This window comes from Tupaia chinensis, unplaced genomic scaffold (genome assembly GCF_000334495.1).
Source record: "Tupaia chinensis unplaced genomic scaffold, TupChi_1.0 Scaffold000198_1, whole genome shotgun sequence".
NCBI classification, from domain to species: domain Eukaryota; kingdom Metazoa; phylum Chordata; class Mammalia; order Scandentia; family Tupaiidae; genus Tupaia; species Tupaia belangeri.
In genome coordinates, this window is record NW_006159673.1 from 189,624 (window position 1) to 206,479 (window position 16,856).

The window sequence follows — 16,856 nt, forward strand, 5'->3', positions numbered from 1 at the left end:
GTAGAATATCACCTGCATCGATCACTCTCGCTCCTTCCCAGCAGTCAGCGTGCAGACTTCTCTAGGAAGCACTTAGCAGGACGGTGCCCATAGGCCTCGGTCTTTGATTAGGAATTATCTTCCCGGCGTGGGACTGAAAGATGCTTGCCAACCTTCCCGCGTCTCCTCAGATTCTTGTTGAGCCTGTCCTTCTGTTATTTCCTTCGTTACTGCACTAACACCTACCTACTCGCATCTGGGCTCAGGGTGGATTTACCTGGGCAGGAGGGAGGGAGTGACAGAACGTCCTCTCACCCTAAGGAAAAGTCCAACAGAAGAAGAAGCCAGCAGGAAAGCCACGTCACACTCCCATCATGGTAGAAGTTGGGGTCTCCCCATACTCTAATGCTTACAGATGTCCAAAGGTGGTCATGTCTTTTCCTGACCACCAAGTTTTTCAACATTAAGTCCCTGGACCTCTAATACATCAAGAAAAGCTTATTAAAAACATCTTTAAACATGCTTTATGCCAAAGACAAGCTCTATAAATAAGAGACATAACTGGTGATATATAAAGCATAATTCAAGGGTTTCCTGTTGCCTCTATAGGAATTTACCACAAGTTTAATGATTCAGACATTAATTCACTACTTGACAGTTCGGTGGATCTTAAATCCAATCAGGGTCTCACCGGAATATAAGAACTCTTCTAATTGCATAGAATGAAAAACAAAACAAAACTAGGCAGGGATTTCAGAAATTTTTGTGCACCAAATCAATTTGTACTTTAATTCCTTTTTCCACAAGCTTTTTTAAAAGTACCCTCACAAAATTAAGGTGGCAGGCTGTCGGGCTTTCTGAAAGTCCAAGAGAGAGCTCCTTCCTTGCTCCTTGGGGTTGTTCGTGGAATTCAGTTCCTGGCAGTCTCACGTCAAGGTGTTCATTGTCTTGCTGGGTGCCGGGTAAGGGCATTCCCACCTGCTGGAATCTAGTACATTTCTCAGTTCATGGCCATCTTCTTCCAGCTTCAAAGTCAGCAAAAAAGAGTCAACTCCTTGTGTCCTATCTCTCTGAGCCACTGCTCTGCTCTCTCTTACATTTAGAGATGCAGGTGATTAGATTGGCTCTACCTGGGTAATCTCCCCATCTCCAGGGCCTTAATTTCAGTCGCACCTGCAGATTCCTGTTGCCTCGAAGGTACCATGTTCAAAGATTCTGGGGATTAGGTCATAAACATCTTCGGAGGGTTATTATTGTGCCTACCATAAGAAATTCTGCCTTCCTTAGAAAGATACGTAACTTTATTTCTTTGTTTTAAAGTGAAATCTGGGGCAAGTAAACTTACCTAAAACTCAGTTTCCTCACCTGTACAAAAATGAATGTAAGACACTTTTCAAGCATCTGTTGTGAAAATTAAACAAGATAATGCATAAAAATAGCATTTAACCCTCAAAACCTCTACCCCTGCTATAAATGCAAAGCTTCTTAGTCCTTGTCATAATTCTCCCAGCAGAGATTCGTGCTTCTTGCTTTAGTCTCTATGGAATATTTTATATTAGAAATAATCATTGAACATGAAGAATAGTTCAAGAGAGCAGTGGATACAAGAAATGGCAATATAAGTCAAATGGAGCAAAAAAAGCTGTCACTTCCGTACGACACAAATATTCAGCCCTAATGCCAGAATATTTGCTTCTTCTTATATTAATTATTGTGCCTAATTTTTAAGCGTTTGGTTCAGAATCTTGGGTCTATGAGCACGAGAGATACTAATGTGTAATTTTCTTTCCCTTTTCTTTCTTCCTTAGTCTTTATTTTATTTTTGTGGGAAAGGCACAATGTATTTGTCAGGGTTTGTATTAGTTATAAAGGCCTCAGAAAACGGGGCAGGAAGTATTCATCCCTTCTCTGTTTTCTGGAAGAAATTGTATAAGATTATAATTTTTAAAAATTTAATATTTGATGGAATTAACCAAATCTAGCCTCAAGATTTTTTTTCTTTCTGAAGGAGAGAGGGAACTTATTATAAAACCCATCTATTAATAAAATTAGGACTGTCAGATTTTCTATTTTTCACTGTCAGTTTTTGTCATTGTCAGAGGGTACATGCATCCCAGAGAGAGAGAGGAAGAAAGGGGGAGAGACAGACAGGTAAAGCACCCCTCGATAGAATGTGGGTGCCCTGCCGTCCTCCCTCCTCCAGTCCTTCCTGTTAGGATTGTGGACTTACACATGTGCCTGACGTGTCTTTCAAACTGCCAAGGCCAGGATTTAAATCTTGATGGTCTGTGAGCTCCTGCTCTCTTAACCATAGCACTATAAGACCAGTCATTTAATTATGTTTTAATATAGTTTGCTATTTTATATGAACTACGTTTATAAAATAGTTCATAGTGCACTTGTATTATGTTTGTAGTATTTGCAAGGTCTGTAATAATGCTCCTGGCTTCCTTCCTAATGTAAGACAGTTCTCCCAGGGATTCTGTTTTACTGTTGTTTATCAAGAACCGGATTTGGGGTTTGCTAATTCTCTCTGTAGTTTTTCTCTATTATATGTGTGTCTCATTTTTTCCCCCAGTTTTTTCTATAAGGTGCATGTGTTTGCCAGAGAGAGACAGAGGACGAATAATAGAAATCAACCATCTGGGAGGTTGACCATACCACAGTCTCTTCCCCTCCATTCTCCTCTTGGGATTTTGGGCATGCACACACACACACACTCAGTGTGATTTTCAAGCCGCCCTGTCTGAGATTTGAACCTCACAGTTGGCCACATGTAGCCCAGCATCTTTTAATCTCCATGCCACCTGCTGGCCCAATGCAGACCTCTTTGTATTATGCCTTGAAGTTATTACACTTATTGCAGACTGAAGATGCATGGCAACCCTGTGTCGAGTAGGTCTTTTGGTTTCATTTTTCCAAAAGCAAATGCTCTCTTTGTGTCTCTATCTCACATTTTGATAATTCTTGTAATATTTTAAACTTTTTAAATGTTGTTATATCAGTTATGGTTATCTGTGACAGTAATTTTTGATATTACCATTGTAATTGCTTTGGGACATACAAGGCGGCAGGCTTAATTGATGTTCTGTATGTTCTGACTGCTCCACTGACCAGCCATTCCCTATCTCTCTCCCTTTCCTTGGGCCTCCCTATTCCCTGAGACATGACAAAAACAGAATCGGGCCCAGTAATAACCGTATCATTTCTTCTAAGTGTACAAATAGCAGCGAGAGTCATGCATTTCTCACCTTAAGTTAAAATCTAGAGACAGGTAAATTTAGTGCAGAAGGCACTAAATTTTTGGCCAGAGAGGCCAAAAGCTGGGACTCTTGCACCAAACTGTTAGCCAAGTTGTGTGTGCAATGGAAAGTTCTGGAAGGAAATGAAAAGTGCTAGTCTAGGGAGAACACTGCCAGTCCCAGTTGCCTGTTGTCCTCTGCTTGAAAACTACCATCTAGTTTTTGTCCAATTTCATTTTTTTTCTGGTTGGAGGGTAAGTTTGGTTGGTGTTACTCCTGTTGTGACCCTCCTTTTTATATATAGTTCAAAGAACAGTGTTTTTGGATATATAAAACATCAATCAAAGACTTTGTCTATCTTTTATACTTCTGGCCACTGGTATCTAGAATAGTGTCTAAAACATAGCATGCAATAAATATTTTTCAATCACAGAATGATTGTTCATGGAGTGTTCAGCATGCAAACCAATTTTTTAACAAGAGAGCTGGCCAAAGTTGGGAATACACAATAGAGTTAGAAATGTGGTAGAATAACACACAACGATGTCTGAGAAGGGTTAGTGCACCTGCAGGGCAATTTGTCAGTTTGTCTGAGCCATGCAGACTGGCCTGACCACAGCCCCTACCTTGCAAGTTCCTAGAGTTGATGTTACACCTCGGTAGCATGCCAAGACAGACCTAATCTCTATAGAAGGCTCACACTGGCAACACTCGCGAGCTGCCTTCCCACGTGATAATACAGATTCAGAAGGAAAACTGTCACCACTAGCCATTTCTCTACCCCTCCATAGGCCCAAAGAAGAAGCCAAGTATAATAAAATGTTACTTGCCAAATATGAAATTAGAACATTAATTAAATCTTAAATGGCATCAGACTGAGGTAAGGATAGACTTCTCAAATAGAGAAGTATATTTTTAATTAGGTATACTTGTCCATATTTACAATACAACAAGTTTTTGGGTTTTGTTTTGTTTTATTTTTGCTTTTTTGTGCTTATTGGTGCTGATTGTTAATTTATCTTATAAATATTATTTAAAATAAATAATATATTATTTAACATATATAACATTTCCTATAGTTGTTTTGTAGTATGTGCTTTTTAGCAAAATTTTATATTTTTATTATCAATTCAATTATTTTTCATTTTATCAAGTAATTATTTTTTATTATTTTTTAGAGGTTTTTTTTCTTAGAGCATGTTTGCTCACTGAGAGAGAGAGAGAGAGACTGTCACTATCTTAGTGAGAGGGAAAATGAAAAATCACCCCCCAGGGAGGATGGCCATACCACAATCCCTTCTCCTCCATTCTCCTCTCAGGATCTTAGGCACACATGCACATGCGCCCAGCACGAATTTCACTGGTTCCACAACTCAAGTCATGGTCAGCCATGTGGGTGTCCAGAGACAAAACTGCTAAGCTATCTGCTGGCCCCTAAGTAATTACCGAGTGATATCTTCATGCTGGAGACTGGGGATCTGAGTAAATTAGACAAAGGTCTTCATTTCATGAATCTCACCGTATAGCATGGAAAACAAACGTGAACAGGTAACTGCAACACAATTACTTTTTTTTCTTATTTATTTACTTCATGACAGTGAGGGACACAGAAAGAGAGAGAGAGAGAAAGGAGCACCTCAACAGGGACTCACTCTGTGATCCTCCAGCCACTGCCTTCCCAGACAGCCAGGGTCATGGGCGCCCACTGTCAGACCAGGAAGCCATGGCTGCCCTCCTCCACCTGCATCCTGTCCCAGAGCCTTGCCCACTGTTGTGCCCCCACGCCAGCCTGTGTGGTGTGGTGTCTAAGTGCCACCTAGGGCACTGAAGCCGTTTCTGAAACATCACCAACTTACTCCTGAGGAAGCAATAAGTCTTTCAGACAAGATGACCTAAAATTTAACCTGAATAGACAGTATGGATTAGATTGACAAAGTAAGATTGATAAAATAGGAATAAGGAGGGAAGTGCATTTCCAACAAGTGCTCAAGCTAAGAGATGCAAAAACGTGGTGCATGAAGGAACTTTTAGTACTGCTCTGTGATGGAGCTCAGGGTGAGAGAGGCCCTGGGGAGAAGCCAAGGACACTATCAGAGCATTTATTTTATTTTATTTTATTATTATTAATTTTTGGGGGAGAGGTTTATTTGCTATAAGGCATGTGCACTCGCCAGACAGAGAGATAGAAAGCGAGAAATCACCCCCCGGGGGGATGGCCATGCCGCAATCCCTTCTCCTCCATTCTCTCAGGATCTTGGGCACGCACGCACACACACCCGGCCTGAGTTTCAAGCCGCCGGGTCCGGGATGCAAACTGCGGTCGACTACATGGGAGTCCAGCGACATAGCCATTATGCTAACTGCTGGTCCCACTATCAGAGCATTTTTAACAGTGAGAGATCGTCATGAATTTGTACCATAGGAAGGGATCACTGACTGAGGTCACCCCATAGTGCAGTAACGAAGGGAGCCAGATCCCACACAGCCGCCCATAGTCCTAGTCCTAGCCCTGGGGGTGTGAAAACACAGCAGGTGCACCAGACACATGTGCATGCATGCCCGAACCCTCATGGGAAGGAAGAATGAAGGAAAAGTGATGGTGGCCTGACCATGCTCCATTGAAGGGAGTGCTTCCTTTTTCTTTCTCTCTCTCTCCCTCTCTCTTTCTTCCTCTCTTTCTCTGGTGAATGAACATAATTTCTGAAAATTAAAAAGAAAAGAAAAACTAAAACAATAAATAAATATATCACTGGCCAGAGTGTCCATAATAAATGGGAGGGTGGAAGGAGAGGCAAGAGGAACCCGGAGTCACAGTTACCAATTAGGAGGGCCATGTAGTAATCTCCAGGGAGGATCATTCTGGTCTGAATAAAAGTGATTACACATTGCATAGAAATAAAAGGCTCATGGATGATAGAGAAAAGAGATGAAATTGACACACTTTGATGGCCAGCTATCAGTGGGGTGAGAGAGACATTGGGCATCCCTGAGGATTCTGGTCTAAGTCCCAAGTGAATGGTGTCGCCAAGTGGAAACCACATGCAGGGAAGGGTGAGGGGGAGACCTTCCACCGTGACGTGATGTTTCAGTGGGAAGTGCACTGGAGCTCTTACCACACATTGGTTTCTATGAGCTTGGAGCTCAGGCAGGAAGCTGGGAATGAGTTCTGAGAATCATCAGTACCTTGGTTGTACTTGACTGTTGAAGTCATCTCCTAGGACCTGGAATTTAAGGGAAGGATGAGGAAGGATAAGCTGAGAAGGATCTGGAGACGCACTAGTCAGAGTTGTAAGAGGAAACTCAGGAGTGTAGGTGCCACAGAAGAGGATTACAGACGAAGCTCACTGCCACTGTCACAGAGCTGAGGTAACATATGGGCCGAAGAACAAGTGTGTTCACTGAATATTACGTTAAATCAATTTGGCAAAAATAATTGCAGTAAAGTGTCGAATAGAAACCATACTTCAGTGTGTGGGAGAGCAAACGTGGCAGAGGGGATTGAGGGGCCAAGTATAGAAAACTAAATAAGATATTTTATATGTGTAAGTGAAAAAGATGTAAGTCGGCAGCTGGAGAAAGGTCTGAAGTCAAGAGAAGATTATTTTTTTAAATGATTACTTCTAACGAGATTAAAATCTTAGTGATATCAAAATTTAACTCTAAGATACTCTTTTCCCAAAACTGTTTGTAATGCCTTGTTCTTACAGCTTATTTGTTCATCTCTTTGGGAGAGACAGAGAGAGAGTCATCTCCAAGAGTGTGTTTACACCACAGTCCACCCCCTGCCTCAGCCACTTCAGGTGGTCATAGGCTCAGGTGCGCTTGTCCAGTGTTCACAGGGGCCCCGGGATGCGAACCTGGGACCTTTTCGTGTGGGTCCTCATTGTAAAGCATTGCATTACTGTTGCACCACTGTGGTAAGCCCTGTAATGCCTTGCTTTGCCTGTAGGTGCTGACACAATGTATGAGGCACAGTAGGGAGTAAGGAGAGGAATTTCAGGAAAAACATGTGTTGGAAGATAGAAAGATAGGGAGGAGGCAGGGAAGACACAGAGGAGAGAAAAGGAGACTATAAACAGAATTAGCCTGACCTACTACCATCACGGTGGTAAACTAAGCGACCTGCAAGGCTAGAAGCCACATGGGTGGCAGGAGGTTTCGGATCCCCAGCTGGCCTGTAAATGTGCATGTGCATGCTCACGGTCTCCAGGAACTGGAGGGTGTTTAAAGAGGGCCACCGTGTGATGGGACTCCACTGGGAGCGCTCTCCGTCTCTCCCTCTCTCCCTACCATACTTAACAGAGAACAGAGGGAGACCAACCAACGCAAACCATTGCACAGAGAAGGAATTAGTTTGTTCTAGTTTGCTCATTGCAAATAATAGCAAATACCTGTGTCAGGGTGATTTAAGAGAATACTGCTCCTAATTTGGAGATTCACAGTCCAGGGTACATATCTAGTGAGGGTTTTCCTGCAAAGTCCCAAGGCCAGGCGGGGCCTACCATGGTGAGACGACCTGCGGCCAATCTCCAGGGTGCTCATCTCTCTCTCCCTGTCAGCCCACCAGGAAGCAGTCACGTGGGCCTGGTCAGAGCCCGGATTCACTCCCAAAGGCCCCACCTTTCAACACCACGGAGGATTAAGTCTCCTCTTGAAACCTTCACAGCCAAATTGCAACATGTGAATGTGTGGGGGCAAAAGGGGGTACACGGACACAACATACCTCGAACCAGGGGCTATGATGCCCTGGAATCCGATATGGAGACTATTTCACAAAGGAGGGGTCAGTATTATCAGATGCTAGAGGTGATCACGAGATTTCCGTGTAATAATTCCCGTGATCACAGGAGAAACAGACTGCCAGAGGGAGAGCAAACGCGAGGAGTGCCAAAAGCCATAGGAACCCAGCTCACACCTGACTTCCTCTGAGAAACGGAGCTGAGAAGTCTGTAAGGGACATGCCTCCCTTCTCTCCACGCCTCTACCATGCACTGCGACTACCCTGTAACCGAGGAAGTGTCCTTCCCGGAACTTAGCCCAGAGAAAGACAATCTCTCACTTACAGAAAAAATAAATTAAAAACATCATACATCAATGTTTATAGCAGCTTATCTTATAATAACTAACAATTTCTTAAAAAATAGAAATAATCCACACGTCCTTCAATGGCTAAGTGATGAAATAAACTGCAGTTTATCGATACCATGGACTACAACACACGGATGGACAGAAACGAAGTACTGATACGTGAATCAGCCGGAATGAATCTCCCCAACAACTAGTCTATATGGGAAGAACGATGGCCAACAATATACTATACTCTGATTTCATCTATATAGCTTTCTTGAATTGGGTTATAGATCAAGCCTACTGTTTCCTGGCTTTAAGTTTTAAGCAAAACTCTCAGTATTTCTTTGACTTTGACTTATTAAATCTAGAGCTGCTCTTCTTAAAATTAAAAAAAATATATATATTAAAAATATCTATTTAATGACCATAGTAAGCTATATAGCATCAGCTAGGTGCTACTTTATATTATATTCTACTCAGAGTTTCACGCCTATGGTCAGACATGTATTCACAGATAATGCGTCCATCAGCTGAACTTGCTATTGAAAGTAGTTAGATTACTTAAGAAATGTTGTGAAGCAATAAAATGTGGGGGGAAAAGGAATGGAAAGTGACTGTAGACACCAGAGATAGTGTGGGAGGAGGATGGAAAATGGCAGAGGGTGAGAAATAGGGGGAAAAATATATATATATATATGTGAAACTAGAAATGGAAAATTATTGACAACAACATATACTATTAAGCCAGGATGCAGTATATTTTGGATGGGAAATCACATTTTGCATGCTGTGATAGTGGTCAGTGAATGAATGGAAAATTAATTACTCAATTAAAAATAAAAAATTAATAAAAAAAGAAAGAAAAAATATGTATTTCCCTTCTACTCTGGCAAATGTACTTTGCAAATCACTTGGAAGACTGCATTGAATGTAAAGTTCTAGCCCTTCGCAGTCCCACACTGAGAGCACAGCATACCTTCTTCCTCGTTCCTCCCATGTTCTGTTCCACACTGAGAGAGCCCCCTTGCTCCTTTGAGTAGACACTCCAACCTGTGGACCCAACTGCTGTCCAGGCTCTGGCCTGAGAGTGTGGATACCTGCACGTCAGTGTGCTTCTGGTTCATGGTCTTGGGAAAGAGAACTGTTCAAGTCTGGAAACATAGCACCTTTGGACAGAGCATTGCAGACTCCTGCGTATGGGAAACATGGTCTAGAGGAGGGTAGGGCGGCTTCTGAGTAGACTGGTTTCAGGCTCTGTCGAATACGTCCTAGCACTCTGGATGGGCATGGCTTACAGGGACACAGAGTGAGCAGCACAGTAGGAGTCCCTCTGACACTCCAGTCTAGTCTGCTTTAGGCTGAAGTGTGATACTAGCCTCATTTCAACGAGAATGGGACGTGTCTCTCTCACTGTTCTGCAAACACAGCTCACGTACACGAGGCCCCTGTGTTCCATGCCAGAGCACGCCACGGCTACGCATTCCAGAGAGGATGTAGCTTCTCTGTGAATATCATATTTTACTATCACGTAACACAGTTTCAAACATCCACATTGTATACTGATGTCATTCATTTCTTTTGTTGGTAGATGGACTGGAGGCTTTTACCAGATTTCTTAAAACTGAATTCAGTGACGAAAACATTGAATTTTGGAAAGCCTGTGAAGATTTCAAGAAAAACAAGGACCCTCAAAACATGATGCTGAAAGCAAAAGCAATATATGATACATTTATACAGAACGATGCTCCACAGGAGGTACAGTAAAATTTACAGAAATTTCTAACTGCTTGAAAATATTTGGAGGGGCCAGGAGGGGGCATGGTGCTGAAGGCACTGGATTCCCACAGGGTCGGCCGCAATTTGAGTCCCAGACCTGGTGGCTTGCTTTCTCACTTTCCATCTTTCTCTCTCTGTTTCTCTCTCTAATGAGCACATGAGCCCTATAGTAAATTAAACAGTAGGTACAAATAAAATTGAATAAATAATTCTTAAAAAAAATTTAAAAAATTTGAGAGACTACCTTCACAAATGAGTGTTCCCACACAGTCTACCAGAAAATACAGAATTTGTTGAAGCAAAAATGCTTATTTGTATAGCTCTCTACATCCAAATAGGCACTTTATAAGAAATTACTACAAAAAGATGAGGCAGCAGTGGTTTTCTCTGACTGAAAGCTCAAGATGAGGTAATTGATGCAATTGCTAAAATGGCTGTATAACTAGCAAACATTATTGGACTGTCCTCGTTTATTAAACAGTCTATATTTACATTATGTATCCCATGAGCAGTGATTTTTTTCACTGAATGATGGGAATGGCAGGTAGTCTGTCACTAGTAAGAGTTTTGTTTCACTGCAACTTGGTACGGAGGTTCTAGGAAGTAGTATTGTCCAAAGCCATCACTCCACAAGAAATGGTGATTATTTTCCTTATTTCGGTAAGTTTTCATTTGTTTAGTGTCTCATTGTATTATTCAGTCTTCTCCAAGGCCAACCTTATTCACAGGTTTAAAGTTTAATAAATAGATAAATAAAATACAGACAGCCAATTGCAGAGTATTACTCGGGAGGGAAAAGAAAGGGTGTTCTACCTGAGTACCCACCACCATTGGACGCAGCTGTGCCAGCGGTGTTATAATGAGCACTAAGTAAGTCGAAGAATTTAAAAGACACTCATAGTTTAGGAAATAGTTTCCTATAGGAAAGCGCCGTAACATCATGAACTGAGTATCAGGATAAACAGAAGTGCCATACAGAAATCCCAAACAGGACCAAACTCAGTATTTCCTGTCACTTGAATCATTCAGCCTCTCTGAAGTTTACTTCTTCACTTTGAAAATGAATGGGTTGGGCCAGCAGTTGAGGGTTGTCTCTGGAAAGCCTGGCCCCACCTGGCCAACCATGTTCGAGCCCCTGTCCTGTGGTTTGACAGGAATGCTTGGTACATGTGCACATGTTAGAGGTGGGGGAGAGGGGATTGTGGTGGGCATTATGTTCTTTACGGGGGTGCTCTCATTTTCTCCCTCTCTTTCTGGGAAGCACACACATGCCTTCTGGCTATAAAGGAAGAAAAAATTTTAAATGAAAAATAAAAAGAATATGAATGAGTTAACGTAATGATCTCTTAGATGCTTACTCTTACAATATTTCATAATTAGAATATAGCTAAGCATAAGAAGGGGGCTCTGGGAGAGCGGGCCCAGATGCCATGCCAGCCGGGACCCAGAAGAGGAGAACACGCATGTGTCTGAGTGGGCTATGTCCCTCCGACATCACATCAGTCCTGTCCCGTTTCTCAAAGGCTTTTGCTTGAGTAGATTGGCCATTATTACACTCCTTTTCTGTCTTTCCAGGTGAACCTTGATTTTCACACCAAAGAAGTCATTACTAAGAGCATCACCCAGCCCACCCTGCGGAGTTTCGACGCCGCACAAAGTCGAGTGTACCAGCTCATGGAACAAGACAGTTACACACGTTTTCTGAAGTCTGACATCTATTTAGACTTGATAGAAGGAAGACCTCAGAAGCCATCAAATCTTAGGAGACGATCACGCTCTTTTACCTACAATGAATTCCAAGATGTCAAATCAGATGTGGCAATTTGGTTATAAAGAAAATTACTTCTGCTTCTTTGGATGGTAACATTGTCCATCTGCTTCTAAGATACAGTTTGTTTGTGCTAGGAAATTATTAAATCTAAAAAAAAAAATGCTACAGAAGGATTCTTTAAGTGTAAATCACAACTTTTACCCTAACAAAATACACACTGGATCTGCCAAGATATTCTGTAAAACTTTCCGCTTGACATCATTCCATTCATGGTCCAAAAGACTATCTTTGTTAATTAAAAGGCAGTAAAGAAGCGATCACGATGTTTCATGTGATTGTGAAATTAGGTAAAGGTTAAGCTTTTGCACAATTGTCAAGAGTTTGGTCAAATACATAGGTACTTTTTTTTTTTAACAGAAGTAAATGGCGTGATACTGAGATATTCCTGTGCTCAGACAGCCCATTCCATAATGACCAATTGCCCTTTCAGCCAAAGTGTAGAAATGATGCACTTCTTACAGTACGAGAAGAGGCAGACTTGTTCTTGGGTTAGGAGGCCATCAGTGGTTTGAATGATGAGAGGAAATTCTCTCTGAGGATCATTAAATCTCACATTTGAACTTTCAGAGTTGAGGTAGAGATTAGAAATGAGAGACTCAAGAAGAAGGAGCCTAGGGTCCGGGAGACTTGGGCACCTGCAAGCTGGCTTGTATCTAGACAGTTTTCTCCTATTGACTAGATCCTTACTTGTTACTTTATTATTCCAGGAAGATCAGACTAATATGTACATATGTCGCTATTCTAGGGAAATATTTCATCTTAATAAGGCGTTACATGTTCTGTAAATATCTGTATTTAAAGATGTCATTTTGGTAAATGTTATCCTCTTGGTTAAAATGTATAATATGAAAACTTTAGATTATCTATAGTAATAAATATTTTTAATTTGTTTATTCATATAGTTAAGTTTATCCCACTAGTTAAAGCTCACTACTTATTGATTATACTTCTTATCCTTCTTTTTATCAAGTAAAAAATCAATGTATTTTCTTATTTTAGAATAACAGGATAAAAATATTAATTGTGCTATCATGTCATTAATCTCAACGCTAAATAAATTCTTTATATTGTTGTGAATATAAAAACCAAGTATCATGCATTTTAAAGATCAATTTAGACAGTAATTTTTAAGTTTTAAAAGATTGGTTTGTATTTCCTCTTTTAAAGGCAATCTCTTTTACAGAATTTGATTATTTCATACACAGTTACCCCTTGAGACAAACTTTATGATCTTACCAGAAAATCATGGGACCAGCAGTTAGCGTAATGGCTATGTCACTGGACTCTCACGTAGTCGACCACGGTTCAAATCCTGGACCCGGTGACTTAAACTCACGTCGGGCGCATGTGCGTGCATGCCCAAGATCCCAAGAGGAGAATGAAGGAGAAGGGATTGCAGTGTGGCCTTCCCCCCTGGAGGGGGGAGGTGATCTCTTGCTTTCTATCTCTCTGTCTCTCTCTGTCTTTCTGGCAAGCACACGTGCTCTATAGAAAACCTCTTTAAAAAAATAAATAAATAAAAATTTTAAAAAATGTAAAAAAAGAAAAAAAATTATGGACTGATTTTTAAAAACATTGCTCTAGAATCCATAATACGATACATATTATCTAGCTTTTCTCTCCATAATACTTTTTAAAAGCACCCAGTCTCTTGGTTAAATGACCAAATATCCATGAGACCCTTCCCAGACATACCAGGACTCTTGATCAAGTTAATGTCTGACTTTAAGAAGCTCGTAGTCTAAGAAAAAAACTTGGACAAATGAAAGACACCATGTAAAAATGCCTAGGCAGCACCAGGTGTTAACTGAAGAATGGCAGAAACACACAGAGACTTGACTCAGCCTGAGCATCCGGGCTTCTTACCTCCATGTCTGGTCTTCAGAAACTCATATAATTCCAAGGGCCCTCACCCATCACATTTTATTTTAAAGATAGGAACTCAGGATTTCTTCTTTGTAGTGTTCTTCATGCTCCTACATCCTCCAGTTCTAGAAGATCACCTGATAGTCTCCAAAGTACCTCTTGACTGGTGACCAAGCATGAAAAGCAGCTAAATATGATTAATGAAGGGAAAATTCAGGCAAAAAAAATTAACCTGTGCTGTTGGCCTGAAAGCACAAATTTATAAAAAGTTTACAAATACATGAAAAGAAAGAAGTCATGTAATCAAAGGCTTGATTTCTCCCCCTCTTCATGACTGACTGTATAGTAACAGAATATCTTTACAAGTATTGAAAGATAGAGCTATCAAATTTGATCAACTGGGTTATCCCAAAACACATAGCAATGTCGGTGCTAGGCTTTCTAGTTCTGTACAATAAAAGCTCAACGAAAGTGATGATGGGCTCACATAGAAGCCAATGGAAGCATTAGGGAAGTGTAGTCTTTCTGCAAAGAGTAATGGCTTTCAAATGTGGTATATTTTTATTTGAATCCTAGCTGTTACTTATTAAGAGCACTACATTGGGAAAGTTATTCAAATATTCTGAGGTTCAAGTTTTCATTTGTAAAAGCAAATAAAACTTACAATTTTCTTACAATAACTCAATTTCAAAATATTCAGGGAACCAGCAGGTGGCCTGCTGGTTAAGGTGCTGGATACTCCCACATGGCTGACCATGGTTTGAGTCCTGGACCTGGTGGCTTGCTTTCTCACTTTCCCTCTCTCTCTCTCTGTGTCTCCCTCTGGTCAAGTTAAAAATACATAAATGAATAAATAAAATTTAATATATATATATATTCATAAGGAAATAACTATAGATTAATTGGCTTTAGCATGACGATGGGATTATGGAAATTATTCCCTGGATGTAAGTATCACATTCTAATTATAATATAACTTCTTATAATAATGTCCTGGTTACAAATCAAACAAACATTCTTTAAGAATAATGAGATTTTCTTGTAAAAAATATACAGGGACATCTTTTGCGCTCATCAAATCTTTTAGAAATTTGCACTGTAAAGAAAAGTAAATAATGATATTTTATCTAGATGAAAAACATGAGGTTGCTATCAGCTTGAAATTCTTCTAAAGAAAAGGCTAAAAGAAAGTAACCTTTTAATTATATGCTGTACAGCCTTTATAGGAGGAAATAAAGGACAAAACATATAAAAGATACTTATCTCCTCAAATGTTCAGACTTAGCTATGACTTTAATTAAATGTAAATACATTAAATTTCTTTTTATTTTTATATTAACTATTCTTATATTTATTCCCTTGCTCTTTACTTGACATGTTATAAAAATAAAAGAAAAAAATGCCTTCACAGGCCCAGACACAGTGGCATGAACTGTCACTGTGAGGTGGTTGAAACCAGATGAGAAGCCCAGGGTAGAATCCCAGCCCAACCTCAAGAGGCAGGTGCAGTAGCATCTGTGGTCCTGGACAACTAGGAGGCTGAGGCCTAAAGATCACAAGGTGGTGAGACCTTGTCAAAAATCTCTCTCTCTCTTTCTCTCCCTCTGTTGTTCTCTCCTTCCCTCATCTTCTTTCTCATTAAAAATCAAAATCAAAACAAAAAAAATTCTCAGAAGTTTTAAGTTTATTTGCCTTACTCATGAGAGCACATGTATACATGCACACGGGAGAAAGAGCCAGAGGGACAGGCATCGTGGGCTCGGCCAGGTGACTCCAGCACTGCAGTCCCCAGCGACCGCTTGTGGCCCTAAGGCAGGGCACGCTCACTGACTTAACCACAAGTCTGTTCAGCTGCATCTGCTGAAGCGTTTTTGGTTTTATAGTTTTTAGTTTTGCTATACGGTGCGTGCGCTCACCAGAGAGAGAACGTGAGAAAGCACCCTCTCAGAGGGAGATGGCAACGTCGCGATCTCTTTTCCGCCATTATCTTCTTGGGATTTGGGGCATGCGTATGTATACACACGTCTGGCAAGCTCCTGGGTCTGGGACTTAACGGTGAGGTTGACCATGTGAGGTCTAGGCCTTGACCCCCAGGCCACATGCTGGCCTTTTTTCTTTTAGAATTACTTATTTGGGACCAGCAAGTGGCATGGTGATTAAAGGCGCTGGATTCCCACATGGCCAACTGTGGTTCAAGTCCTGGACCTGATGGCTTGCTTTCTTTACATCTACATTAATTAAATGTAAAAAAAATTAACATATTTACATTTAATTAATGTCATAGCTAAGTCTAAACGTTTGAGGAGATAAATATCTTTTATATGTATCTTTTATATATCTTTTATATGTCCCTCTCTTTCTCTGTCTCTCTCTGATCAAAACTGGAAAATAATAGTAATGATGATAAATAAAATAATTCTTTAAAATAAAATAATTACTTATTTAATTTTATTATTATTATTTTTCATTTGACCAGAGTGAGACAGAGAGAAAGGGAAAGTGAGAAAGAGAGCCGCCAGGTCTGAGACCCGAACCATGGTCAGCTATGTGCGAGTCCAGCACCCTTAACCACCACACCATCTGCTGACCCCACAACAACCCCTTTTTAAACTCAAATGCTTTAGAAAGTCTGCAATAATGATAGCTACGTGTCTCTAATTCCTACAGTAAGTGCCTGACATTGTGTTGAGCGATTTTTTTAAAGAATTATTTCATTTAACTTTATTTATTTATAATTTGACCAAAGAGTGACAAAGTGAGAGAGCAAGAGCGAGAGTGAGAGAGAGAGAGAGAGAAAGTGAAAAAGCAAACCCCCAGATCCGGGACTTGATGTATATAATATATATTGAATCCCCTCTTCTGTAACACATTAATATTTGCTGAATGCATTTATTTGATTGATACTTTTAGTTGCTGGATATTTAGAAGTCAATCTAACAAAAGAGTGAAAGGGAGAGAGAAAGACAAAAACTCTTTCTGGAGCACTCTCTGATAGAGTTTGCCTTCTAAAATATGTAGCTGAAAGCTGTAAATATAAATCACTTTATATTTAATTTAAATAGAAACTTCATCTATGACTGATGCTGTAGATG

The 16,856-nt window shown here is 40.5% G+C and overlaps 1 protein-coding gene across 1 annotated transcript in view; it reads left to right on the top strand.

The window, feature by feature from the left end:
* Positions 1-12,983, top strand: part of RGS18 (regulator of G protein signaling 18) — a 28,732-nt gene extending 15,749 nt beyond the window's left edge. Inside the window, exons 4-5 of the mRNA XM_006147026.3 lie at positions 9,880-10,046; positions 11,643-12,983. Coding sequence (XP_006147088.1) covers positions 9,880-10,046; positions 11,643-11,900 — 425 coding nt within the window. The 3' untranslated portion in view covers positions 11,901-12,983. The remainder of the gene's footprint in view (positions 1-9,879; positions 10,047-11,642) is intronic.
* Positions 12,984-16,856: the final 3,873 nt, after the last annotated feature.